At 46.0% G+C, this 26,798-nt stretch overlaps 1 protein-coding gene across 3 annotated transcripts in view; it reads right to left on the reverse strand.

The window, feature by feature from the left end:
• Positions 1-4,270: 4,270 nt before the first annotated feature.
• The window catches only part of LOC148151315 (EH domain-containing protein 3-like), a 106,427-nt gene continuing 83,899 nt past the window's right edge, over positions 4,271-26,798 (reverse strand). For 2 of the 3 annotated variants that reach the window (XM_087983254.1, XM_087983249.1), the window contains one exon: positions 17,707-21,995. In XM_087983254.1, the coding sequence (XP_087839380.1) occupies positions 21,905-21,995 (91 nt within the window). In that variant the 3' untranslated portion in view covers positions 17,707-21,904. Of the gene's footprint in view, positions 6,248-17,706; positions 21,996-26,798 lie in introns of those variants that run through there. The other variant, XM_087983259.1, reaches the window with a different exon arrangement.

Genomic DNA, 26,798 nt, shown 5'->3' on the forward strand with positions numbered 1-26,798 from the left:
AGGTGGACTGCAGCAGTTCAAGAAGGCAGCTCACCCCACCTTCTCAAGGGGCAACTAGGGACAGGCAATAAATGCAGCCTCCCAGCCAACATTACTTACATCCCACAAAAGAATAAAAAACATTAGAGATCAAACTTTTTAAAAATAACCAACGGATCCCAACTCCAAACTTGGCAGGATCCCCTGAAGTATTATCAGTTTAAAAAAATGGCCGAAAGGGGCAGAATTTTGCAGGAACCCAGCCTGACCCTTGGGGTGAAGGTTCCCTGCTCCAGGACCCTGTGGTGAGAGGCCCAGAAGGAAGTGGGGAAGAAATCTGGAGAGCTGATCCCAGCGATTGCTGCTTCCCTCAGCCTGGAAATCTCTTGGCCCGGGTAAGGCAGCTGAGATAGATTCATAGAGCACAGAAAACAGACCTTTCAGTCCAACCCCTCCATGCTGACCAGCTATCTTTAACCAATTCCGTTCCATTTGTCAGCATTTGGCACATATTCCTCTAAACCCATTCTATTCATGAACCCATCCAGAAATACAAGCACAGCAACTGAAATAAACAGGAACAGACTGAAATAAAAATTGGCCAGAAATCAAAGTATGCTTGGAATGCCTGAGCCAAGACAGACGCACAAGAGACAGTTCTCCCCAGGGAAACTGAAGCCCAGGCAATTGAAAACTGGAGTGGCATCAGAACACATGAGGAAGTGTGAAAGGGCAATTCGACCCTTCCTGACAAACAACCAACATGCGATGCACGGGACAGACATTCCTCAGTAAGGTAGAAGACCAGGTGTATGTTCTGGGATGAAACCAGACTTCCAGCCTCAAGGCAGACACATTGAACGGTTCACTGTTAGCAAGCCATCGAGAACCATTAGCAGCATTTCAAGGTGATAAAACCAATTAGTTTGATTCCCCTGATCAGCCAAGTCCTTGGAACATTCCAGAAGGTAGCCAGGAGGGTATAAGAACCCAGCCTGGCAGGGCATGACCGAACCCCACTCTCCAGCCGACCTACAGGCAGGTCAGGATACAGCAGTGAGCAGAGCAGCTCACCCTCCGACCAGAGAGAGAATCAACTCATGAAGAGAGGTACAGACGAACAATTCGACAGAGCAGCAAAAGGTAAGCATGTCTGGGAATTGTTTTAATATTCAAAAGAATCGGATCGTTAGAAATAGAGTTGGTAAAATTATTGAGTGTAGTTTTTCCCTTTGTTGTCTTAAATAAAGTTGGGACTTGGCTGACTGACTGCAGTCTCATGCTGTGTTGTCCTTACCTAATACACGCTAAGGAGCCTGGGTAAATAAATATTGTGTACACCGGTCGAGGAGTCCATAGGGTCTCAGAGATATCCTGTTCCAAGCAACACCATAAATCTCCAATAGGGGAAGGGAAATCAGTCACAAAAGGATTCAAAGTTAATCAGGAAGAGTCTTGAGATACAAGTTGTGGGTAATGTCTGGTTCCGGTGATTTGAGTTGATTTTTATCTGAAGCAAATACGAGAGGGTGCCATTGTACTGGAATGACTGAGAGCGCAGATTAAACCATCAGAAGGGGCTGCATTAACATGAGATTCATGATGTGGAGGAGCCGGTGTTGGACTGGGGTGTACAAAGTTAAAAATTACACATCACCACATTATTGTCCAACAGGGTTTGTTTGGATCTACTGTTCCTTCATCAGTAGCTGTGGAGCAGGATCATAAAACGCAGAAATTTTCACAAATGATTACATGTCATGCAGCTGATATGATAGATTGAACAAACCTAGATTATGGTTCAGTTTGAATTAATTTTAATCTGAAGCAGTGCAAACACCATGTTGTGCCATTGTACTGGAAAGACTGGGAGAGCAGATCAAACCATCGAGAAGTGCTGCATCAAAGTGAGATTGACAGGGACACAGCTTGCTTTCCAGAAAGTGAGAATCCCATGGTTTATATTAGAAGGATTTTTTAAAAATTCACTTATGGGATGTAGGTGTTGCTGGCTGGGAGAGTATTTTTTTGCCCATTTCTGTCTGCCGTTGAGAAGGTGATCTGCCTTCCTGAACTGTTTGTAACCTAAAATGACTGGTCAGGGAAGTTTCTGATGCATGCTGGGAAGGACAATGGCCAAGTGAAGCAAACTCAAAACTATTGAAAGAAATCTGAACTGGTTCCATTATAAACCGTTCACAACAACAGACTTCTGTAAAGAGATGAGCCATTCAACACAATCAACAGGTTCGAAGGCAATGCTCATAATAAACATTTTATCCTATCTCATACACAACTCATATCTTGTGAAAACACAGCATTAAATTGCTCAAAGACAGATAGATCAGCGACAAAACCATTGAGGAGCCGCATGGATGATGTCATCGCTGGAGGGAACTCATTTGAACAATTTCGGGACTGAAGGAAAACATAAAAATGGAGGTTCATTGCCTCTTCTCCATGAGAACGGTACAGAGCAATTATCACACAGACCAACCATCGTACAGACCAACCATCGTACAGACCAACCATCGCTGAGACCAACCACCACACAGACCAACCATCGCACAGACCAACCATCGCACAGATCAACCATCGCAAAGACCAACCACCACACAGACCAACCATCACACAGACGACCATCGTACAGACGAACCATCGCACAGACCACCATCTCACAGACCGACCATCTCAGACCAACCATCGCACAGACCAACCATCTCACAGACCAACCGTCACACAGGCCAACCATCGTACAAACCAACCATCGTACAAACCAACACACAGACCAACCATTGCACAGACCAACCATCACACAGACCAACCATCACACAGACCAACCATCATACAAACCAACCATCGTACAGACCAACCATCATACAGACCAACCATCGCACAGAACAACCATCGCACAGATCAACCATAGTACAGACCAACCATCGCACAGACTAACCATCGCACAGACCAACCATCACACAGAACAACCATCACACAGACAATCACACAGACCAACCATTGTACAGACCAAACATCACGCAGATCAACCGTAGTACAGACCAACCATCACACAGACCATCCACGCACAGACCAACCATCACACAGACCATCCACGCACAGACCAACCATCGCACAGACCAACCATCGCACAGACCAACCATCGCACAGGCCAACCATTGCACAGATCAATTGTAGTACACACCAACCATCACACAGACCATCCATCACACAGACCATCCATCGCACAGACCAACCATCACACAGACCATCCATCGCACAGACCAATTATCGTACAGACTGACCATCACATAGACCAACCATCATACAGATTAACCATCGTACAAGAACTGCAGACTTTGAGTTGAGGGATCAAACGTCGGTTGCTGTCAGGTCTCGTGCTGGGTCAGCCATTTCCACTTGTGGGTAATAGTTGTCCTTTTTGTAAGAATTGCTTCAGTGATGAGTCAGGAACTTGTATCAGCTGCACCAAGAGGCCGCATTTAGAGTACTCCAGTGAAGTGTGTTTAATGTTGGATTGAAAGTGAATCTTCACACCCATACTAAATCAACACATCAGGATGGTGAGTGGTTTGGAGGGGAATGTGTAGCTTATGGTAATCCCATGTATCCATTGTCCTTGTCCTTCAAGATGGAAATGGTTGAGGGTTTGGAAGATTCTATCCAAGGAGCTTTGGTGAGGCTCTGGAGCACATCTTGGAGAGTATTCCAATTTTACACCTGAATTGTGCCTTAGGCAGGCTTTGGGAGGTTAGGTGGTGAGTTACTCACTGCAGAATTCCTAGTTTCTGACCTGCTTTCAATGACTTGCAGTGAATTAGATTCATCATATCAATACAGTTTCTGGTCAATGGTAATCCCCAGGGTGTTAATAGTGAGGGAATCAGGCAATGGGAACATGACTGAACTTCAAACGATACTGGTCAATTGTCTCTTACTGGATATGGTCAGAAGTCACACAAAACTAGGTTATAATCCAACAGGTTTGCTTGAAATCCCAAGCTTTCGCAGTCCTACTCTATCTGATATGGGGGCTGTGCTCTCACTAATCTCACCTTGCCCATGGTTCATGTACACAGTGGGACAAATACCCTCCATTAGAGCAGGTTCATTTTCTGAAATAAGAGAATTATTACTTTTAATCTTCAATACTTTGACACATTGATTTCACTGAAATGTGGAAGGCTGTGTATAATATTAAAATTGTGATGTGAGCAGTGATCCGGATTTCCCTTTGAATAAGAATTAACAGGAAACCAAGTGTTGTGATGCATCACCCTCTTTATTTCACAGTGAGAAAAAAATTCCCAGCAGTTAGAAAAACACAGACAGACACAGGGCAGTTCCAGCACCGACCAACCTCAAACCATCAGGTTCTGTAATACCTCCCACTGTCAATGAGCTCTTACCACATCAACGTGAAACATTCTGACCCAGCATGACTGAGATTAAACGTAAGTCCAATCCATCACCAGGACCATCCCTGTTTCAGGCTGTACACAATTCATTAATTTCAAACAAGATTAAAGAACATTTAATCCCTGCTTCCCAGTGAAGGACTCAGCTTCCCATCTGTAATAGAATTTAACCCTCGGTACGTGCTGTAAGAAGACTTTAAACTGATGTCACCAATGCCCCACAGAGGTGGTTGGTCAGAAATGAATCTGAAACACTGACTAATAACTTAGATTTGAACAGAAATCCTCACTATAAAGGATATTAAAAGGAACATGAGCATCCAGGACTGCTCTGTCAGGGACAGTCAGAGTGACCAGAGCTGGAGCCTAATGTCTGGTTAATGTGTGGTTTGAAAGTTCATGTACGCATTCAGCAAACAATGAGGAAAACAAAGAGCATGCTGGTCTTCACTACAATGGAAGTGAAGAGTACGAATCTCTCACTTCAGTGATAAATGTGGGATCACAATCTTTTGTTCTCTTTACATAAGGAAGGATGTACTTATCCTGTAGGGGAATGCAATGACTGCTCATGAGGCAGATAATAAACTACAAACACCCAGGTCCCCGAGCTTCTTCCCTCTCTTAAGAATCATATCCCTGACTTTATTTATAATTGCTATAATAGATTATTGGCTAAAAGAGAGGCAAGGATGGCAACTCAACATCCCTGGACACAGAGTTTTCAGGCAGGACAGAGAACGGGATATAAAAAGGTGAGTGTGCCAGAAGCCTTACCAGGAGTACACTTGCTAAATCAAGGTCTTTCTGAGAGTGAAAGGTTGGAGTTCATCATAGCAAATGGACAGGAGCATTATCAGTTGATGGTTCATTGTCATAGTCTAAGGGATTTTCCATAAGTAATGTAGAAACAGGTTGAAGATTTCCCATAAAACATCTAGATGTATTAGATCAGTATAAAATCCTGTGTTCAGATTAATGGCAACTGCCTGTACAGAAATTGAAAGAAAAAGGCTCTTTTAAGAAGTTCTTAGAACAGAGTATTAAGATGTAGATGCAGACGTGAAGAGGGATGGAAAGGGAGAGAGCGAAAAAGAGAGAGCGAGAGAGGCAATCTGCGAGTAGCTGTGGTGACAGGGGTTGAGGTAGACTGTGAAATTAAAGTTGAAGTGTTCAAGCTGCAAGAGGGTTTTGTGTGTCTGTTTGAGCTAAATTGACTTAGGCAAAAACATCAAAGTACTTTATGAGTCAACAGATCAGGTTCAAAGAATGTTAGATGTTTGGGTGTTGATGGAAAGACAGACCCACATGTCCTGAACCTGTGTACTGTGGTATGCCTCAATGAGTGAAATGTTTAGTGCCAACCTTCACCCTTATTGTATAATCATTCTCTTTGGTTTGCATTTAATGTTGTCCTTCTTACCAGGAAGATCATTGCATAACACAAACTTTTTTTCTCTGGAATTTGAGCCTAAATCCCAATAATTAAGTAAACCCTTTTTTAGATAAGGAGACCATAATTATGCATGCTAATCCAGGTTAAAGCCAAGATGTACCTTGCACATGAATAAAACAGTTTAAGACAGAGTTAAGCATGATTGATTGTTATATGTTATATTGACTGTTATATATAACAGTAAAGGGAACAGAACCTTCCAGGAAAAGGAAATCATTGGGAAGTTTTAAGAAAAGCTATATCCATTAGCCCACGTCTGCTAAAGAAATTAAGAGAAAATATTCCTGGTTCAAAGGGTTGGTTGTCTTCTTCCAAATCCTTCAGGAATTCAAGCACATGTTCTTCATATTGTTTCTCTTCCAGTTTCCTATCAACTGCCCTGCAATATGAATATAGGCATTTCATTCGTGACAACGTCTGCCTGGATCTGAGTAGATTAACAGGACAATATGAACAGGTGACAGCCATTCAGGTCATTGAGAACCCTCCACCATTCAGTGCAATCCCAGCTACAGGAATGTCATCAATAACCTCACAGAATGGGCAGACATGTGGCAGATGGAAATTAGGACGGGCAAGTGTGAGGTGAGACACTCTGGGAAAAGGGATGTTGGGAATCATTATCGATGACGGAAAGGCACCAGGGACAGGGAGATCTGAGGGATATTGACCATTGAAAGATGCAGCACATATTAAGGAAGTATGGGGGACTTTGAGCTTCATTACTAGGGGTAGTGAGTACAAATGGGGGGAGATCATGCTGAAGCTTTGTAAACTGCTGGTTAGGTCACAGCTTAAGCATTGTGTGAAGTGATAATCACTCACACTTTAGGAATGATATTTGCACCTTGTGAGGATGCAGAGGGATTTTACCAATAGGTTTAGGGTGGAGAAGCTGGGAAATTTGTCCTTGGACAGTTGGTTGGAGCTGTACCAGACAGTGACATGAGTTAGGTAAGGGAGACAAAGAAAAGCTGTTCTCGCTGACTCATGGGACAAGAATGAGAGGGAACCGTTTCTGAAGGTGATGTCAGGAGGATGTTTTAAAATCTTTATTCATGGGCTATATGAGTATTTATTGCCCATCCCGACCTGCCCTTGAGAAGGTGGCATTTAGCTGCCTCCCAGACTACTTCTGTCTATTTGGTGTAGGTACATACACAATCTCGCTAGGGAGGGTGTTCCAGGAATTTGACCCAGAGAAACAGAAAGGATGGTAATATATTTCCAATTCAGGAATTTGCAGGTGGTGGTGATCCCACGTATCTGCTGCCCTTCTCCTTCCAGGTGAAGTTGGAGGGGGTGGGGGTGTCATGGGTTTGGAAGGTGCTATTTTAGCAGAAAAAGCAGAAAGTGTTGGAGAAACTCAGCAGGTCAGGCAGCATCTGTGGAGAGAAAAACAGAGCTAACATTTCAAGTCCAGTGTACAATCATCACAGATTTTTTTTCCACAGATATTGTGAGACCCGCTGAGTTTCTCCAGAACTTTCCATTTCTGTTTTATATTCCCAACATCGCAGTTCTTTGTTTTACTTTGTTGTCGAAGGATTCCTCTTGAATTTCAGCAGTGCATTGTGCAGATGATACATATCGCAGCTACCATGTGTCGATGGTGGAGAGAGTAGATGCTTGTGAATCTGATGCCAATCAAGTGAACTGCTTTGATGTGGATGGTGTCAAGCTGCTTGAATGTTATTGGAGCTGCCCAATGGCAGTCAGGTGGGGAATATTCCATCACACTTTTGCCTTGTAGATGATGGACATGTTTTGGAGAGTTAATAGGTGAGTTATTTGTTGCAGGATATCTCTGACCTGTTCTTGTAGCCACAGTAGTTATATGATTAGTCCAGAGCTGGAAATGTGTTGCTGGAAAAGCGCAGCAGGTCAGGCAGCATCCAGGGAACAGGTGAATCGACGTTTCGGGCATAAGCCCTTCTTCAGGAATGAGGAAAGTTTGTCCAGCAGGCTAAGATAAAAGGTAGGGAGGAGGGACTTGGGGGAGGGGCGTCGGAAATGTGATAGGTGGAAAGAGGTCAAGGTGAGGGTGATAGGTCAGACTGGGATGGGGGCGGAGAGGTCGGGAAGAAGATTGCAGGTTAGGAAGGCGGTGCTGAATTCTATGGATTTGACTGAGACAGGGTGGGGGGAGGGGAAATGAGAAACTGGTGAAATCCGAGTTCATCCCTTGTGGTTGGAGGGTTCCTAGGCGGAAGATGAGGCGTTCTTCCTCCAACCGTCGTTTTGTTGTGGTCTGACGATGGAGGAGTCCAAAGACCTGCATATCCTTGGTGGAGTGGGAGGGGGAATTGAAATGTTGAGCTACAGGGTGGTTGGGTTGGTTGGTCCGGGTGTCCCAGAGGTGTTCTCTGAAACGCTCCGCAAGTAGCCGGCCTGTCTCCCCAATATAGAGGAGGCCACATCGGGTGCAGAGGATGCAATAGATGATGTGTGTGGAGGTGCAGGTGAATCTGTGGCGGATATGGAAGTTTCCTTTGGGGCCTTGGAGGGAGGTGAGGGGGGAGGTGTGGGCGCAAGTCTTGCACCTCCTGCGGTTGCAGGGGAAGGTGCCGGGAGTGGAGGTTAGGTTGGTGGGGGGTGTCGATCTGATGAGGGAGTCACGGAGGGAGTGGTCTTTACGGAATGCTGATAGGGGAGGGGAGGGAAATATATCCTTGGTGGTGGGGTCCGTTTGGAGGTGGCGGAAATGACGGCGGATGATGCGCTGTACATGGAGATTGGTGGGGTGGTAGGTGAGGACCATGGGGTTCTGTCCTGGTGGCAGTTGGAGAGGCGGGGCTCAAGGGCGGAGGAGCGGGAAGTGGAAGAGATGCGGTGGAGGGCATCGTCGACCACGTCGGGGGGGAAATTGCGATCCTTGAAGAAGGAGGCCATCTGGGTTGTGCGTTTTTGGAACTGGTCCTCCTGGGAGCAGATGCGGCGGAGTCGAAGGAATTGGGAGAATGGGATGGCGTTTTTACAGGGGGCAGGATGGGAGGAGGTGTAGTGCAGGTAGCTGTGGGAGTCGGTCGGTTTGTAGTAGATGTCCGTGTTGATTCGGTCGCCTGAGATGGAAATAGAAAGGTCGAGGAAGGGGAGGGAGGAATCTGAGACTGTCCAGGTGAATTTGAGGTCAGGGTGGAAGGTGTTGGTGAAGTGGGTGAACTGTTCAACCTTCTCGTGGGAGCACGAGGTGGCGCCGATACAGTCATCGATGTAGCGGAGGAAAAGGTGGGGGGGTGGGGCCTGTGTAGTTGCAGAAGATGGATTGTTCCACATATCCTATGAAGAGGCAGGCATAGCTGGGGCCCATGCGGGTGCCCATGGCTACTCCTTTTGTTTGGAGGAAGTGGGAGGATTGGAAAGAGAAGTTGTTCAGGGTGAGGACCAGTTCAGTCAGTCGAAGGAGGGTGTCAGTGGAAGGGTACTGGTCGGTACGGCGGGAAAGAAAGAAGCGGAGGGCTTTGAGTCCTTCGTGATGGGGGATGGAGGTGTACAGGGAGTGGATGTCCATGGTGAAAATAAGGTGTTGGGGACCGGGGAAGCAAAAATCATGGAGCAGGTGGAGGGCATGGGTGGTGTCCCGAACGTAGGTGGGGAGTTCTTGGACTAAGGGGGACAGGACGGTGTCAAGGTATGCGGAGATGAGTTCGGTGGGGCAGGAGCAGGCTGAGACGATGGGTCGGCCGGGGCAGTCAGGTTTGTGGATTTTGGGCAGGAGGTAGAAGTGGGAGGTGCGGGGCTGTGGGACTATGAGGTTGGAGGCGGTGGATGGGAGATCCCCCGAGGTGATGAGGTTATGGACGGTCTGGGAGATGATGGTTTGGTGGTGGGGGGGTGGGGTCATGGTCAAGGGGGCAGTAGGAGGAGGTATCTGCGAGCTGGCGTTTGGCCTCAGCGGTGTAGAGGTCGGTGCGCCAAACTACTACCACGCCTCCCTTGTCTGCTGGTTTGATAGTGAGGTTGGGGTTGCAACGGAGTGAGTGGAGGGCTGCGCGTTCCGAGGGTGAGAGGTTGGAGTGGGTGAGAGGGGTGGGGGAGTTCAGGTGGCGGTTAATATCGCGGCGGCAGTTGGCTATGAAGAGGTCGAGGGCAGGTAGGAGGCCAGCACGGGGTGTCTAGGTGGATGCGGTGTGTTGGAGGCGGGAGAAGGGGTCGTCAGAGGGTGGGCGAGAGTCTTGGTTAAAGAAGTAGGCGCGGAGGCGAAAGCGGCGGAAGAATTGTTCGATGTCACGCCGTATGTTGAACTCATTAATCCGGGAGCGTAGGGGAATGAAGGTGAGGCCTCTGCTGATTAGTCCAGTTGATTTTTTGGTCAATGGGAACTCCCAGGATGTAGATAGTGGGGGATTCAGGGATAGTAACACCACTGAATGTCAAGTGACAATGGTCACTTTCTCCCCTGTTGGAGACAGTCATTGTCTATCATTTGTATTGAATGTTACTTATCATTTGTCAGCCCAAACCTGGATACTGCCCAGGTCTTGCTGCTTTGCATAAGGGCTTCTTTAATGTCTGATGAGTGACAAATGGTGCTGGACATTGTGTAATCATTAGTGAATATCCCACTTCTGACCTTATAATGGAGGGAGGATTATTAATGAAACAGCTGAAGATGTTTGGGCCAAGGACATTATCCTGAGGAAATCCTGCAGCATTATCCTGAACCTGAGATCACTGACCATGTGCAACCCATCCAGTTAGTACTGGTTCCACTTCCCCAAAACCAGTCCCAATGTCCCAGGAATCTGCAACCCTCCCCTTGCACCACCTTTCCAGCATGTGTTCAATTATAATTTCCTGGACTTTCTACTCTGACTCGCACGTGGCAATAGTAGTAATCCTGACATCACAACCTTTAAGGTCATACTTTCAACTTACTTCCTAACACCCTTTATTCTGCATTTAGGACCTCATGCCATATTTTATCCTCTGTCATTGGGACCAATGTATACCATGACCACTGGCTGTTCACCCTCCTCCTCCAAGATATCCTGTAGTCATTCTGAGACATCCTTGACCCAAACACCAAGGAATCTCATTTGTTGCCAGAGAAACATCCATCTATTCCCCTTCCAGTTGAATCCCCGATAGCTATTGCATTCTCACACTTTCCCCTCCTCTCCTTTGCTACAGGGTGAACCGTAGGAAACAGATGTGGCTGTTACTGGTTCTCTCTGAGGCACCATTCCCCCCGACATTATCCAAAGTGTCTGTTTTGCAGGAAATAGCCACAGGGGGTTCCTGCACTGCCTGCCTAGCCCCTTACTCTGTCTGGTGGTCACCCATTCCCTTTCTGCCTATGAAATCTGAGCCTGCAGTGTGACCATCTCCCTGTATGTGCTATTCGCAGTACTCTCAGCTTCATGGATGATCCACAGTGTCTCCAGCCATTCCTCCAGTTCTGAAAGCTGAGCTTCAAGGAGCTGCAGCTGAGACCCTTCCTGCCCCTATGCTGGCCCTGGGCACTGGAAATGTGGCCAGCTTCCCACGTAGAGCAGGAAGAGCACACCATGGCTTTGAGCTCTCCTGTCATGACTTACACATTTGGATGAAACCTTTAAGTGGCACCTTAATGTCAAATAATACCAACTACTATCAGGGCTACTGCCAATATCAGGGCTGATCTTTGACCTGTGCCTAATTCTAAGCGGCTCTGTGAACAATAAATCGCACTGATACCCATTGCCGAGGCACATATATGGAAAATGTCCTCAATGGTTTGGTGGTGAGTCACATTGGAACAATGTCATTTATGGGTAAGGGGAGGGTAGAGCTGGCGAAAAGCTGTTGAAAATAATGACAGTAAAATAGAACATCAGACAGCTCAAGGAAACCTTGGATCTTCCACAAATTAAAGGTCATGACTTTCTTTTCAAGAAATATGAAGAATTTTGGAAAAACAGGAGCCAGCTCCATGTGAATGTGAATGTGGAGGAGCAGTTGTGTTCTCAGATGATGGGCCATTATCACAGCCTCTGGATATGTCCTGCAGCATCATCAGGACTGACACAGCAGAGGTGGCAGCACTGTCACATATACCAGGGAGTGAGTTGTCCTCGGAGTCCTCAATATTAACTCCTGATCCCATGAAGTCTCATGGTATCAAGTCAAATGTAGGCAAGGAAACCTCTGGCTGATTCCCATGGACTGTCCGTCCGCAGCTGATGTATCCGTGCTCCTCCATGTTGAACACCACTAGGAGGAAGCACGGAGGGTAACAAGGGCACAGAATATATGCTGGGTGGTGGATTTCAGTGTCCACCAAAAGTGGTGAGCGATCTGGTCCACTTCTCCAGGACATTGCTGGTAAAACATGTCTGTGACAGGTGGTGAGGGAACCAAAAAGAGGGAAAGACATACTTGACCTCGTGCTCACTAATCTGCCGGCTGCAGCTGCAGGTCCCTGCACAGTCAATGTGAAGACAAAGACCTACCTTCACATTAAGAATACCCTCCATCTTGCTGTGTGGCACTGTCATCGTGGCTTGCTGTGTTCTACCAACCTCCTGCCTGTCTACTTTGGATTCCAGCATCTGCAGACTTTTTTTTGTCTCTAATCGTGCTAATTGGGACAGACGTTGAATGATCTAGCAACACAAGACCAGCCATCATGAGCACCGTGGGCCATCAACAGCAGCAGAATCATCCTCCAATAAAATCCAAGCCAATCACAGCCAAGCCTATTCCCCACTCTACCCAATGAAAACCAAACCAATAAAATCCAAGCCAATCACAGCCAAGCCTATTCCCCACTCTACTCAATGAAAACCAAAAAATCAGAAACAAAACGGAAATTGCTGGAAAAGCTCAGCAGGTCTGGCAGCCTCTATGGAGAGAAATCTTGAGTTAATGTTTCGGATTAAGTGACCCTTCCTCATAACAATGACCCAGAATGTTAACTCTGATTTCCCTCCACAGATACTGCCAAACTTCCTGAGCTTTTCCAGCAATTTCCGCTTCTATCTTCACCCTACCAATACCATCAAGCCAGGGATCAACCCTTGTTTAATGGAGAGTGCAAGAGGGCATACAATGAACAGCACCAGGCACACCTTTAAAATGAGGTGTTGACCTGGTAAAGCTACAAATCAGCTGGTCAGGCAGCATCCAAGGAGCAGGAGAATCAATGTTTCGAGCATCTGCTCTTCAACAAGAATGTGGGGCATGAAGGGCTTATGCTCAAAATGTCGACTTTCCTGCTCCCCAGATGCTGCCTGACTGGCGGTGCTTTTCCAGCACCACACGTTTCGATTCTGATCTCCAGCATCTGCAGACCTCATTTTCTCCTAGAAGATACAAACCAGGACTACATGCGTGCCAAATAGCACAAACAGCAAGTGATAGACAGAGCTAAGGGATCCCACAACCAACAGATCAGATGGAAGCTTTGCAGTCCCGCCATATCCAGTTGTGAATGGTGGTGGACAATTAAACATCTCACTGGAGGGGGAGGCTCCACAAATATTCCCTCTCCTCAGGGATGGGAGAGACCAGCAGATGAATGCAAAGGACAAGGCATTTGCAGCAATCTTCACCAGCAGTGCCGAGTGGATGACCCATCTCTACCTTTTCCAGTGGTCCCCAGCATCACAGATGCTTACCTGAAGCCAATTTGATTTACTCTGCATCAATATCAAGAAATGGTTGGTGGCACTGGATACCACAAAGGCTGTGGGCCCTGACAACATTCCGGCAGTAGGACTGCAGACTCGTGCTCATGAACTTGCCACATCCCGAGCCAAGCTGTTCCAGGACAGCCACAACACCACTGCCTTGTCTCCCTTCCTTTCCTGAGCAGCTTATTTAAAGTGCAGTGTTTCACTGCCTTGAGCCAGATCTCTATCACTGCTACATCATAATTCGAAAGCACTAGCTTTTGGAGTGCTGCTCCTTCATCAGGTGGTTGACAATCTGAAAGCCAGTGCTTCCAAATAAACCTGTTGGAAAATAAGCTGGAGTTGCGTGATTTTTAATTTTGTACATAGCAGTCCAACACCAGCTCCTCCAAATCCCATCATAATTCCACATTGTAGTCTGCATCTGTAACTCCCCAGCTTTAATTATTATGCACATGCATTCACTTTGTTTTGGATTTCCTTCCTTTCTTCTCCTACTCCAACTTCACCTGTTCACTGAAGAACCATACCAGACTCCGTGTGAGTCTTCTCTCATCACAGATGCTGGCAGAGCTGCTGAGTTTCTCTGTTCCTCCCCTCTTCAACCTGCCTCCAGATGATCTTCCAGATGGGACTTGAACTGGGCCGAAGGTAGGGGCACTACCATTTCAACATAAGTACCCTCTGCTGTGTTTCTACAATACATCAGCAACAAAACTCACCTGACAAAGTACCAACCATCAGATACGTTTTTGAATTTAACCATTGGATCTGTAGGTGCTGGTGGACTCTTGACTTGAGGAGCGAGAAGCACATGCACCTCATGCTTCTGTGAAATCTTTCCGTCTACCAAGTGTCCTGTAAATCCCCAAGGTGCAGTGACATGAACGATTGTTTCTATAAATAAACAATATTTTATTCGATGATCATTTGTGGTGTCACTGACAGTGAGTCAGAGGTTACAGGTGAGGGGTCGGGGTGACATTGCTGAAGTGGGGCAGACACTGATGTGACAGATTGAATAATAGCCTCACAGAGTGACACAGTGCTGGGGGAGGGGACTCCTGTGCTGGCTGTTTGGTCGATTTTTAACCAGATCATTACACTGACCTGCTCTTTTCACACCTACACGCAAATATTCCCTCATCGTGGAAACATTTATCTTTCGAATGTTGTGACTGAATTTGCTTCTATCACCATTCCAGGCAGTGCTTTCCAGATCACAATGCTACAGGAAAAGTCATTCTCGTCTGACCAGACCATAGATACGGCTACTGTCTCATGAGAGAGAACTGGTGGTGGTTTAACCGGAGGGTCACCCCACCTAATGTAAAAGGAGAGTTTGAGGACGTTTTCCTTCATGGTGACCTCAGCCTGTGCAGGACTTGAACCCATGCTGTTGGCATTAGGCTGCACCTCAAGCCAGCTGTACAACGAAGTCAGCTAACCAGCCCCTTGACAATAGCACATTGTTGCAACTGGATGTAGGTTTGCTCACTGAGCTAGAAGGTTTGTTTTCAGATGTTTCGTCACCATACCAGGTATTATTATCAGTGAGCCCCCAGATGAAGCACTAGCGGCATGACCTGCTTTCTATTTGTGTGTTTATATTTCCTTAGGTTGGTGATGTCATTTCCTACGATGATGTCATTTCCTCGTTACAACAACTGAAATTCACATACTCTCATCATTAAAACCTCTCCCACAGTTTCTCCTCCTTTACCCTTCATGGTTTTGAATAGATCTCTCCAATCACTTATTAACCCTTTCTGCTCTAAGGTAAGTAACCCCAACTTCTGCAGTCCCTCCACACAGAGGCCCTGCAGACCTGGTATTAATGCAGTAAATCTCTCCAGCACCCTCTCCTGGGCCTTGGCCACCTTGCTAAAACGTAGTGCTAAGTATTAAACTCCACACTCTCTTGTAAAGGCCTAATCAGTGTTTCATGTAGGTTTAGCATAACTTCTTTACTGATGCATTTCATTCTTCTCATTTTAAAACCAAGAATTCTATACATCTTTTGACCACCTACTGACTTTGTCCTGCCTTTTATTGAATATGAAAACAGAAATACGAGAAGTGATCATCAGGTCTGGTTTTGTTGGGGGGAGGGGAGAAGAGAAATGGAGTTCATGACTGGAATTTCCATTTCTTTGTCTCACTGCTGAGGTCGGAGAGATAGAGAGACACCCCCGGCCTCAAAAACAGGAAAGTTAATTGAGTTAACTCCTGAATGAATTATCCACCAGCCTCTCTGCCAATCAGATATCGGGACAGTGATGTCCCACTCTGTTTGAACTGGCCAGTCAGTCAGAGGGATCGACCTGTTGAAGGTCCAGTCTGCTGGCAGGGACCAGGAAGTGTGAGTGATATTTTTGGGGGGAATCATGGGGACAGGGACATGAGGGAAGGTGATGGGGTTAGGGCCTGGTGGTGGTTTTCAGCAGCCTCCCTGAACACTATCTGTGCCCATTATTGCCCTCAGATTGTGGCAAATCAAGGCCCAACCTGACCAGCAGATGCCCCATTAATAACTATCCGGGAGGCTGCCACATTTCTCACAGATCAGGCAAGTGGCAGCTTAAGGCTCTGAAGTGGCTATAAATTCACCTGTGAAAGACTTTAATTGGTCACTGGTTCAGGAAAGTTGAAATTGACCTTCCCACAAAGATCATAATTATTGAGGTAGCTGCAACCATGATCCAGGAGCAGATTGAGGCCAATTGGCCCGTCGAGTGTACACCACCATTCGATCATGGCTGGCTAAGTAGTGGCAGATGGAGTTTAATTTGGATAAATGCAAGTTATTGCATTTTGGTAAAACAAACAAAAGCAGGCCCTGGGTAGATTTGTCAAACAGGCAGATCTAAGGATTCATGTACAGAGTTCTTTGAAAGTTGCATCACAGGTAGACAGGGTGGTTAAGAAGGTGTTTAGCACACGAGCCTTCATTGCTCAGATCACTGAGTACAGGAGTTGGGATGTTTTGTTGAGGTTGTATGGGATGTTGGTGAGTCGAAAGTGTGGTGCTAGAAAAGCACTTGGTGAGAAGGTGGTGAGTCCGCTTTAGGAGTGCAGTGTACAGTTCTGGTCACCCTGCTATTGAAAAGATACTACTAAATTGGAGAGGGTTCAGAAAAGACTTGCCAGGATTGGAGGGTTTGAGTTAAATGGATAGACTGGGGCATTTTCACTGGAGTGTAGGAGGTTGAAGGGTGACCTTATAAAGGTTTATAAAATCATGAGGAGCATAGATAAGGTAAATAGCAAAGGTTTCTTCCCCCGTGTGGGTGAGTTCAAAACTAGGGGCATATTTTTAAGATTAGAAGAAAAAGATTTAAAAGGGACATGAGGGGCAACATTTTCACACAGAAGGTCGTTTGTGTGTGGAATAAACTGCCAGATGAAGTGATAGATGCAGGTATATTTACAACATTTAAAAGACATTTGGTTCGGTACATGAATAGCAAAGGTTTAGAGGGATGTGGGCCAAATGCAGGCAAGTGGGACTAGTTGGGTTTGGGAAACTTGGTCAGCATGGATGAGTGGACTGAAGGGTCTGTTTCCATGCCACAGGACTCTATGACTCCCTGACATCTTTCTCAACCCCATTCTCCTGCTATCACCCTGTAATGTTTGATCCCTTAGTAACAGCTACTTCCCAATTATTTGCCACTTCTGGGGTGGGCAAAATGCCACCCATTGTTTCAGGTCAATGGGTGGCACAGAGTCTCAGTGGTTAACACTGCTGCCCCATAACGCCAGGAACCTGGGTTTAATTCCACCCTTGGTGACTCTATGTGGAGTTTACATATTCTCCCTGTGTCTGCATAGATTGCCTCCAGGTACTCCGGTTTCCTACAGCAGTCCAAAGATGTTCGGGTTAGATGGATTGGTCATGTTAAATTGCCTGCAGTGTCCACAGATGTGCAGGCTAGGTGGGTTAGCCATAGGAACTACAGAGTTACAGGGATAGTGTAGAGGGTTGGGTCTGAGTGGGATGCTCTTCGGAGGGCTGGTGTGAACTCAGGCCAAATGGATTGCTTCCACACTGCAGGGATTCTTGCATTAGAATTGGAGAAAGTTATAAAGGTGCTGGACCAGGCCAGACCCCTTCAAAACATTTTGAGAAGGTAGCCGGACCCGAATAATTATTTTCCCTTTAAAAGGCAGGTGTGAGCTGGATATTCCAGGAATGATGCAGCTGGTCAAACCACTCGGCTTCAAGTCAAACAAATTTTATTTACACACTGCACTTGAAACACCAAACAAAACAGAATTTAGAATAACTTAATTTATTTGATAAACCAACGGATACGATATCACAACTTAAAAAAGGAGCTGTTCCAATTCCTACAACATCGTATAAATGCACCCCTTGGCAAAAGGTAAATTCAAACAAGTGTCTTACAGGCTGGAGAGGTTTCAGAGAGAAACTTCAGGCAAGACCTCTGTTGAAGCATGGAACCTCTTTTCACTGCAGCTGCTTCTCTAAGTCCCCAGCAGTTTCTGACCACCGGCTAAAACTAAACCAATCTAGAAACAAAACCTGAACTGGGAGAACGGCCACTCCCCTTTCATTATACAACTGTTTTAAAACAAATCTTAAGGAGTCCTCTGATTGTTGACTTTGGGCATGTCAGTTAGTCACTTCAGCATCACTGACTTTCCAACCCCTCTTGAAAAGAACCAAGACAACATAACCTTGCAAAAGGTGCAGCATCGGGATACAGAAGTGTTAGAACTTGGACATTGGTGCACACAGATTCTGGATTAGTGGTGCTGGAAGAGCACAGCAGTTCAGGCAGCATCCGAGGAGCAGGAAAATCGACCTTTCGGGCAAAAGCCCTTCATCAGGAATAAAGGCAGAGAGCCTGAAGGGTAGAGAGATAAGTGAGAGGAGGATGGGGGTGGGGAGAAAGTAGCATAGAGTACAATAGGTAAGTGGGGTAGGGGATGAAGGTGATAGGTCGGGGGGGAGGGTGGAGTGTATAGGTGGAAAAGCAGATAGGCAGGTAGGACAAGTCATGGGGACAGTGCTGAGCTGGAAGTTTGGAACTAGGGTGAGGTGGGAGAAGGGGAAATGAGGAAACTGATGAAGTCCACATTGATGCCCTGAGGTTGAAGTGTTCCGAGGCAGAAGATGAGGTGCTCTTCCTCCAGGCGTCTGGTGGTGAGGGAGCGGTGGTGAAGGAGGCCCAAGACCTCCATGTCCTCGGCAGAGTGGGAGGGGGAGTTGAAATGTTGAGCCACTGGGCGGTGTGGTTGATTGGTGCGGGTGTCCCGGAGATGTTCCCTAAAGCGCTCTGCTAGGAAGCGTCCAGTCTCCCCAAAGTAGAGGAGACCGCATCGGGAGCAACGGATACAATAAATGATATTGGTGGATGTGCAGGTAAAACTTTGATGGATGTGGAAGGCTCCTTTAGGGCCTTGGATGGAGGGAGGAGGTGTGGGCGCAGGTTTTGCAGTTCCTGTGATGACAGGGGAAGGTGCCAGGATGGGAGGGTGGGTTGTAGGGGAGCCGTGGACCTGACCAGGTAGTCACAGAGGGAACGGTCTTTGTGGAAGGTGGAAAAGGGTGGGGAGGGAAATATATCCCTGGTGGTGGGGTCTTTTTGGAGGTGGTGGAAATGTCGGCGGATGATTTCGTTTATGTGAAGGTTGGTAGGGTGGAAGGTGAGCACCAGGGGCGTTCTATCCTTGTTACGGTTGGAGGGGTGGGGTCTGAGGGCGGAGGTGTGGGATGTGGACGAGATGCGTTGGAGGGCATCTTTAACCACGTAGGAAGGGAAATTGCGGTCTCTAAAGAAGGAGGCCATCTGGTGTGTTCTGTGGTGGAACTGGTCTGCCTGGGAGCAGATACGGCGGAGGCGGAGGAATTGGGAATACGGGATGGCATTTTTGCAAGAGGTAGGGTGGGAAGAGGTGTAATCCAGGTAGCTGTAGGAGTCGGTGGGTTTGTAAAAAATGTCAGTGTCAAGTCGGTCGTCACTAATGGAGATGGAGAGGTCCAGGAAGGGGAGGGAGGTGTCAGAGATGGTCCAGGTAAATTTAAGGTCAGGGTGGAATGTGTTGGTGAAATTGATGAATTGCTCAACCTCCTCGCGGGAGCATGAGGTGGCGCAATGCAGTCATCAATGTAGCGGAGGAAGAGGTGGGGAGTGGTGCCGGTATAATTATGGAAGATCAACTGCTCGACGTAGCCAACAAAGAGACAGGCATAGCTGGGGCCCATACGTGTGCCCATGGCTACCCCTTTGGTCTGGAGGAAGTGGGAGGATTCAAAGAAGAAATTGTTAAGGGTGAGGACCAGTTCGGCCAAACGAACGAGAGTGTCGGTAGAAGGGTACTGTTGGGGACATCGGGAGAGGACAAAATGGAGGGCTTGGAGGCCCTGGTCATGGCGGATGGAGGTGTAGAGGGATTGGATATCCATGGTGAAGATGAGGCGTTGGGGGCCGGGGAAACGGAAGTCTTGGAGGAGGTGGAGGGAGTGGGTGGTGTCTCGAATGTATGTGGGGAGTTCCTGGACTAGGGGGGATAGGACAGTGTCGAGGTAGGTAGAGATGAGTTCAGTGGGGCAGGAGCATGCTGAGACAATGGGTCGGCCAGGGTGATCAGGCTTGTGGATCTTGGGAAGGAGGTAGAACCGGGCAGTGCGGTGTTCCTGGACTATGAGATTGGTGCACACAGGATGAGTTGGGGTAAGATGGGGGTGTCAGGTTTGTATAAATTTGATTGTTATGCAACAAACTCTGTTTGTTTGAGTCTGTGTGTCGCCCTGAATGTGATAGTGCCAGCATGAAGCCTAACTCCATGTCTATACAGGATGGACCATGGATTGATGTCTGTGAAAGCCGTTGCAGCACGTGAGATCAAGATGAACAAGGTATTTGTACGATGGTGGTTTCAGCTGACAATATTTCCCCACATCTTCAAACATCCCGATTCTTTTTTTCTTGGCCTGTGCTGGTGGGAATGAGTTGGTCATTGATGCCTGATGAAGCGAGCTGTACAACACAAAGGGAGCCAGGGATTAGGGAGACCTGCCCCCCCACCCTCCACACCACTGTACTGACTAATGGATCCACAGGACTGATCGATCCACTGTCCAGACTACAGAGGTACTGAGCTGAAAATGTGTTGCTGGAAAAGCGCAGCAGGTCAGGCAGCATCCAAGGAGCAGGAGAATCAACGTTTCGGGCATGAGCCCTTCTTCAGGTCAGTACAGAGGTACTGACCCTCCCAACTGAAAACTCCCTGAGCAGGTGCCTCACTGTGGTCAATCCCCTGGACTGGTGTCCTAGGCTGTGCCTGATTTACTGTATCAGGACCCCTGACTGATGAGTGTCACTATGGCCTGCACTAAGGACTACTCCACTAAGACATGGCAAGTTGGTAGCTGCCCACGCAGTGAGTGTTTGCCACAGAAAGTGCTGGCATTAGTAAGTGGTGTGGGTGTGAGACTGACGTAGCATCTAGGTCATCTAGAAAGATGTGTGTCCCCTTCTGACTGAGAGCTGCTAAGTAGCAAGGCAGACTGCCTGTTTGTGTGACTGCACAACATGGCACAGCCAGGAAAAGCACAAGCATGCGGGTAGGTGCTAACTGAGTGAGCGCAAAGAGAAAGTGACAAATCTGAGAGGCAGCCTGGTCTAATCTGTGAGGTGGGTGGCCGTCCCACCCAAAGTATCCTCTCAATGCTATTTGCTGAGACATCCTATGATGCAGTTCTGTGCTTTCTGAGCATCCTGCAGATTGGACAGAGGCCAAGATGGTCAGGAGAGGTTGGCATTTGATATTTGCCAATGTTTGTGGATACAGAATGCATGTACCTTGTTCCCATGGGTCTTGCTGTAAGATGCTGTTTGGTGATGAGTACCACAGAGGCTGAAGTAATCAGAATCCGCCCTGACTTTCATGCTGAGAATTCTCAGCATCTAGTTTGTTCAGTGCTTTTAGCAAAGGAAGAAGCTGTGTATTAATGAGGTGAATTGCAGCATTAATAAGGCATTTAACAACCTAGAATCCCCTTTAATTAGTAACTTGCTGCTGCCTAACAACTCAGCAAAAGCACAAAAGATACAGCGAGTTGCTTGCTCGAGTTGTGTTTGGCTTTGTGGGACTTCTCACCGATAGACCACGTCAGCCAGACCCTGGGAACAGTCAGCTCACTGTGTTTGAAACACACCTGCCACTCCCCAGATTGTAGGACCACAGAGCTGCATTTATCAAAACAGTATTCAAACTGACAGTGTGATCACATTGGCAAATTCATTGGTCATTGGGTCAGTCTGTGCAGAAGGTTTCAAACAAGATAAGTTACAGAGTAAACGATTCTTTTCACATCCTGTAATAATATAAAGGAATATGTCATGTACCTTCAGCATTGTTAAAAACTGCATAATTGAGAAGAATTTTCAAACCAATCTCCACTGCACAAACCACATCCATTCCATCAACCTTTGTTTCAATCCATTGGATGGCTGGGTATTGCATCTCTTTATATTTCTAAAACAAGAAGAGGAATTGTGTTATCACATGAGAAAACTAAACCTACACCAAAAAAAAGTTGAGAGAACTGTCCTAAAGTGAAAGGACTACTTTAGCTTTTTGTACGGTGAATTAAAATGGGGAGAAGGTACTGTTTGAGACCAAGGAAGATAGGTGCAGTTGAAGAAACAAGTTAGTGGAAAACATTGTGAGTTCAATATTGTGCATTGCTTTATTTGAACAGTGAGGCTGAATTCTGGAAAATAATTAGCATTGCCTAGATTTCTTTAGAGCAATTCTTCCCAGTGGCAATCTTTTGAAAGGCATTTTAATCAACATCAATTGTTATGGACTTAGGAGGGCTCAGCATAGTAACAAGCATTTGATTGGTTCCTGAGCAGGTGGTCACAGCCCAAAACACCAAAGCTTAAAGAGATATCTACCTGTGTAACATCAAATTGGTTATACCAATGTTAAGTCATGCCATTTGGGTTTAAACATGTCCCAGCCACTTTCTAAACACTGATGAATCAAGTCACAGTTAAAGTACCTAATTGTGAAGGTTATTTAGAGAATACAGTAACACATGGGAGGAATTTATAAGGCAATTAGAGGGTGTGTTCAAGCGATTGCAGTTTGTTGACTTTATAATATGTCTGGCCAAAAGGGAATTCATAAAAGCAAGAGTGATTTACCTAGGGCATATCAAGGACAATATTGCAATGAACAGGAATACTGAATGCTGTGACTGGATTCCTTGTTCCTTAACCTAAGTGGAAAACTCTAAGCTGTTTAGTCATGTATTGATTTTATCAGAAATTTGCATTGAACTTGCGCACAGTAGCTGTTCCTTGAACAGATTTGTTATAAAACAGGTCAATGTGATATGGTCAGCAAAATGACAAGCAGCCTTTGAGAAAAATTGGAAGTAAAATAAAATCCAAACATTTCTCCTCGACATTCATTTGCATCGTCATTGCCGAATCCACCAATATTCTGGGTTTTACCATTGATCTGGACTAGCCAAATCAATGGTCTGGTTCCAAGGGAGATTCAGAGACTCTGAATTCTGCAGTGAATAGCTGACCTCCTTTCTTCCCCATGCTTGTCTACCATCTGCAAGCCACAGTGCAGGAGTGTGAGTGAAGACTTTAACTTGCCTCTTCCAACAACATTCAAGAAGCTTGACACCATCTTGGAAAACACAACCCGTTTGATTCTTGTGCCTGTTCACCAATGTCACCATCCATTCTCTATTCTCTGTCAATGCATCATGGCAACAAGGTGTACAGTGTTACCAGTGCAGTGAAGAATTACTGCATTATCTTCAAGACAAGTACATTCTTTGCTCAAAAAAGAGCAAAACTGCATATAGTACTTGAGACGCAGTCTCACCAAAGCCCCCTGTACAAATGCAGCAAGGCCTTCTCATTCTTGCTCTTCAACTCTTTCAATAAAGGCTATTTCAAATTCTATGTTTGAAAATGTATCTTTCAGAGGATGTGGGTTTAATTGGCAAGCCCTTCAGTCGTTGCCTATCCCTAATTCTTTGATCTGAGTCACTTGCCTGGTCGGTTTGGAGAGGATTTGAGGGTCATGCACATTCGTGTGGATTAAGTCACATGTAGATCAGTCCAGATAAAGATAGTAGATTTCTTGTTCTATAGGACATTGTGGCTGACAATAACTGATAACAGTTCTGTGGTCACCATTATAGAGAGTAGATTTTCCAATCCAATTCCAGCGACCATTATGGGATTTGAACCCATTTCCCAAAGCAGTTACATCAAAGCAAAATACAGTAGATGCTGGAAATCAAAAATAAAAAGCAAAAGTGGCAGACAAATTCAACAGGTCTGGCAGCACATGTGGAAAGTGAGTAAATGTTTCGTCTCATTGAAATAAAGTCATGTCAGCTTGAAATAATTAAGTTTGCTTCTCTCTCCGCAGATGCTGCCAGACCTGCTGAATTTCTGTGTTTTCCATGTTTATTTCTCCAAAGCATTATACTCCATCTGCCCATGGGTTGCCCATTCAGTTAACCTTCCTAGATTTCTTGCCAGATTCTCATTGTCCTCTTAGCAACTTACATTTCCACCTGGCTTCATGTCATCAACACATACATGACACTCAGTCCTCTCATATAGATTGTAAGTAGCTGAGGCCCGGGCACTGATCCATGTAACACTCCTCCAGATTACAGCCTGACAACTTTACATATCCTGTTTCACTTTACTCTTTGCCTTTTCCTTCTTTAAATCCGAGCTGCCCAGATTCCCTGAAAGATCCTGTTCTTGGGTCTAACCATGTCATTTGCTCCTACATGGATCAATCAGATCCTGCTCCTCCTGCATTCCCTTCTCCAGCCTTTAGCCAGACCCAGGGACAGGCTGTACAACCTGCAGACTGCTCAATGGTGACCGTACAGAACGTTATCTCCCTGATTATACCAACCCCAGTGTTTTATATCTCTCCCACTTCCCTCTTCCCTGTCATTTTCCTACCTTTGTTTCTCAGAGTTTAACAACTATTTTTGCTTCTGTCCTTTCTGCTTGCGCAAGCTCTTGTAATATGTAAATTCCTGTCTGGTATGCTGCCACAGTCTATTATTCCCTCTCTGATCAATATTTTGTCATCACTTATACTGGACTACAACTCCCCAAATATGCACATTTACTGGAATTGTCAGAAGAGTCCCGTCTTAAATCTGGTATTACCCTGAATTAATCACCCTCTCTGTGAGCAGACTGACCCTTCCCTTCACCTGCTGCTGGAGATGGAAGCCCTGATATTCTTCTTACTGCACAAGCTGGCAGTGGGAGCCAGGCAGGCGATGGCAGCTCATGTAGAAAGTGTTAATGAGGCCCGAGGAGTAATTTCAGTCCAGTCTCATGGTTCAGGGTTGGGATGTGTGCTGTCGGTGCACTGCAGGTTATGGACTAAAAACAACATCGAATAATTTCCACTGGTACAAACATGACAGAACAGAGGAAACTCTCAGCTGTACTGACCTTGTCCTGGATGACTTGTTCTGGCTCTGGACAGTCAACATGAGTACAGAGGCCAATCACCTCCTGCTCTGGGTCCTGTGTAGCAATTTGATATCCAAAGAGGACAGACACAGTTAAGAAGATTCTCAGCACCTTAGTGTTCTCTCAGATCACTGGTGAATGCACTGACTGACTCCTTAGCACCTTCAGGTGGATCTGCAGTTTGTACACTGAGCTACAATTTTTATATACTGTTCGATGAAGATGATTTTGAATACAGCTTAGCTGTATTATGTGTTGGGGAAATGCTCCAATTCATTCACTATGTAAAATATTCTTTGTTCTAACTTTGGAATGGATTCACAAACCATTAACCCTCTGTCAGTTAGTTCACGGGAACTCTGAAACCTGGGAAAACGAGTTTTGTAATTGCTATCACTCATCACTGTTGTGCTGACACTTACTCTCCCCTTGTTACTGTTTCTGGTGGTGGTGTACCTATGGTCTTAATTTATCTATTTCTAACTATTGAAGAGGACCAACAGCTCTGGGCAAAAGGCAGGAGAACGAGGTTGAGAAACGTCAGCCATGATAGAATGGCGGAGCAGACACAATGGGCTGAGTGGCCTAATTCTGCTCCTATATCCAAAGATGTGCAGTTTAGGTGCATTGGCCGTGGTACATTGTCATGCAGTGTCCAGGGATGTGTCGGCTAAATGAGTTAGCCAAGCTAAACGTGGAGTTATGGGAATAGAGTGAGTGGTTAGATCCAGGTGAGATGCCCTTCGGAGGGTTGATTCTGAATCGATGGGCCAAATGGCCCATTTCCCTCCTGCGGGGATTCTATGTCTTATTAATTACGAAATATATGAATTGCTTTGAAGAAGAGATGGAATGTGTTGCATCTGGCTGATGGCACAAACATCACTGGGAAAGCAAATTGGGTGGATGTTATGGCCACGTGAATGCAGCTGTAAGACCAAAAGATAGAGGAACCGAGTTTGCTCAATTCCTTCACACATTCCACTCTTCAAAATATTCCAGATTCAAATAAACGTGTTCCCTTTAGAACTTGTCACCTCCCTGATCTACCTCTGAGTGGAATCATTCTTGCTGTGAATTGAATAATGAATAGTTCAACAACTCCTACTAATACAACCCCTTTAGCTCCACTCCACACCCCCTCCCCCATTTATTCTTATTGGGATGCAGCTATTTAGTGATGTCCTTCATAAAGGGTCTGACAAGAACTCAACAAACCCATGGCCTGTTTTGCACCTCTGCAGGCCTTCACAGTTTATTCTGTCCATTTGACCATGGGGAAGTTCCCATTTTTATTTGGGATGTCTTTAAAAACGTCTTCCAGCAACTTGAGAATGTGCAGTAAAGCCCTTTGTATTCCTGAACAGCTCCCAAGGTGATCAGAACACTGTTCACAGATTAGATCACTGAACAGCTTCTTAAACTTTATGTTAAGTTCCCCATTGAGTGTTTGAATGACACTGTTTATCAATTTATTTATCAGTACTAATTTCTGAAACGTTTACAAACACTTAGTCTCAGAAGATAACACCTGGCTGGTCAAGGCCAAGTCTCTAAAAGGCAAATCCCAATGGGATGTCTGTAAATTTCCATTAATACACATTTAGAGATATGGAAGGTGTCTGGGAGAATTGAAAGGAAGCTGCCAGCAGAAAGAGTTAACTCACTGTGGGTCTGAGACGGTGGGGGAGGGAGGCAAGTCACTGAGTGATTTTGTTGTAATTGTTCAGGAAAACTGCTGAAATCTGCTGTTCATTTCAAACTGACCTTTTGAATTTGATAATCCTTT

This window comes from Chiloscyllium plagiosum, unplaced genomic scaffold (genome assembly GCF_037043375.1).
Source record: "Chiloscyllium plagiosum isolate Xiang-an unplaced genomic scaffold, Cpla_swu_hap1 HiC_scaffold_3, whole genome shotgun sequence".
NCBI classification, from domain to species: Eukaryota; Metazoa; Chordata; class Chondrichthyes; order Orectolobiformes; family Hemiscylliidae; genus Chiloscyllium; species Chiloscyllium plagiosum.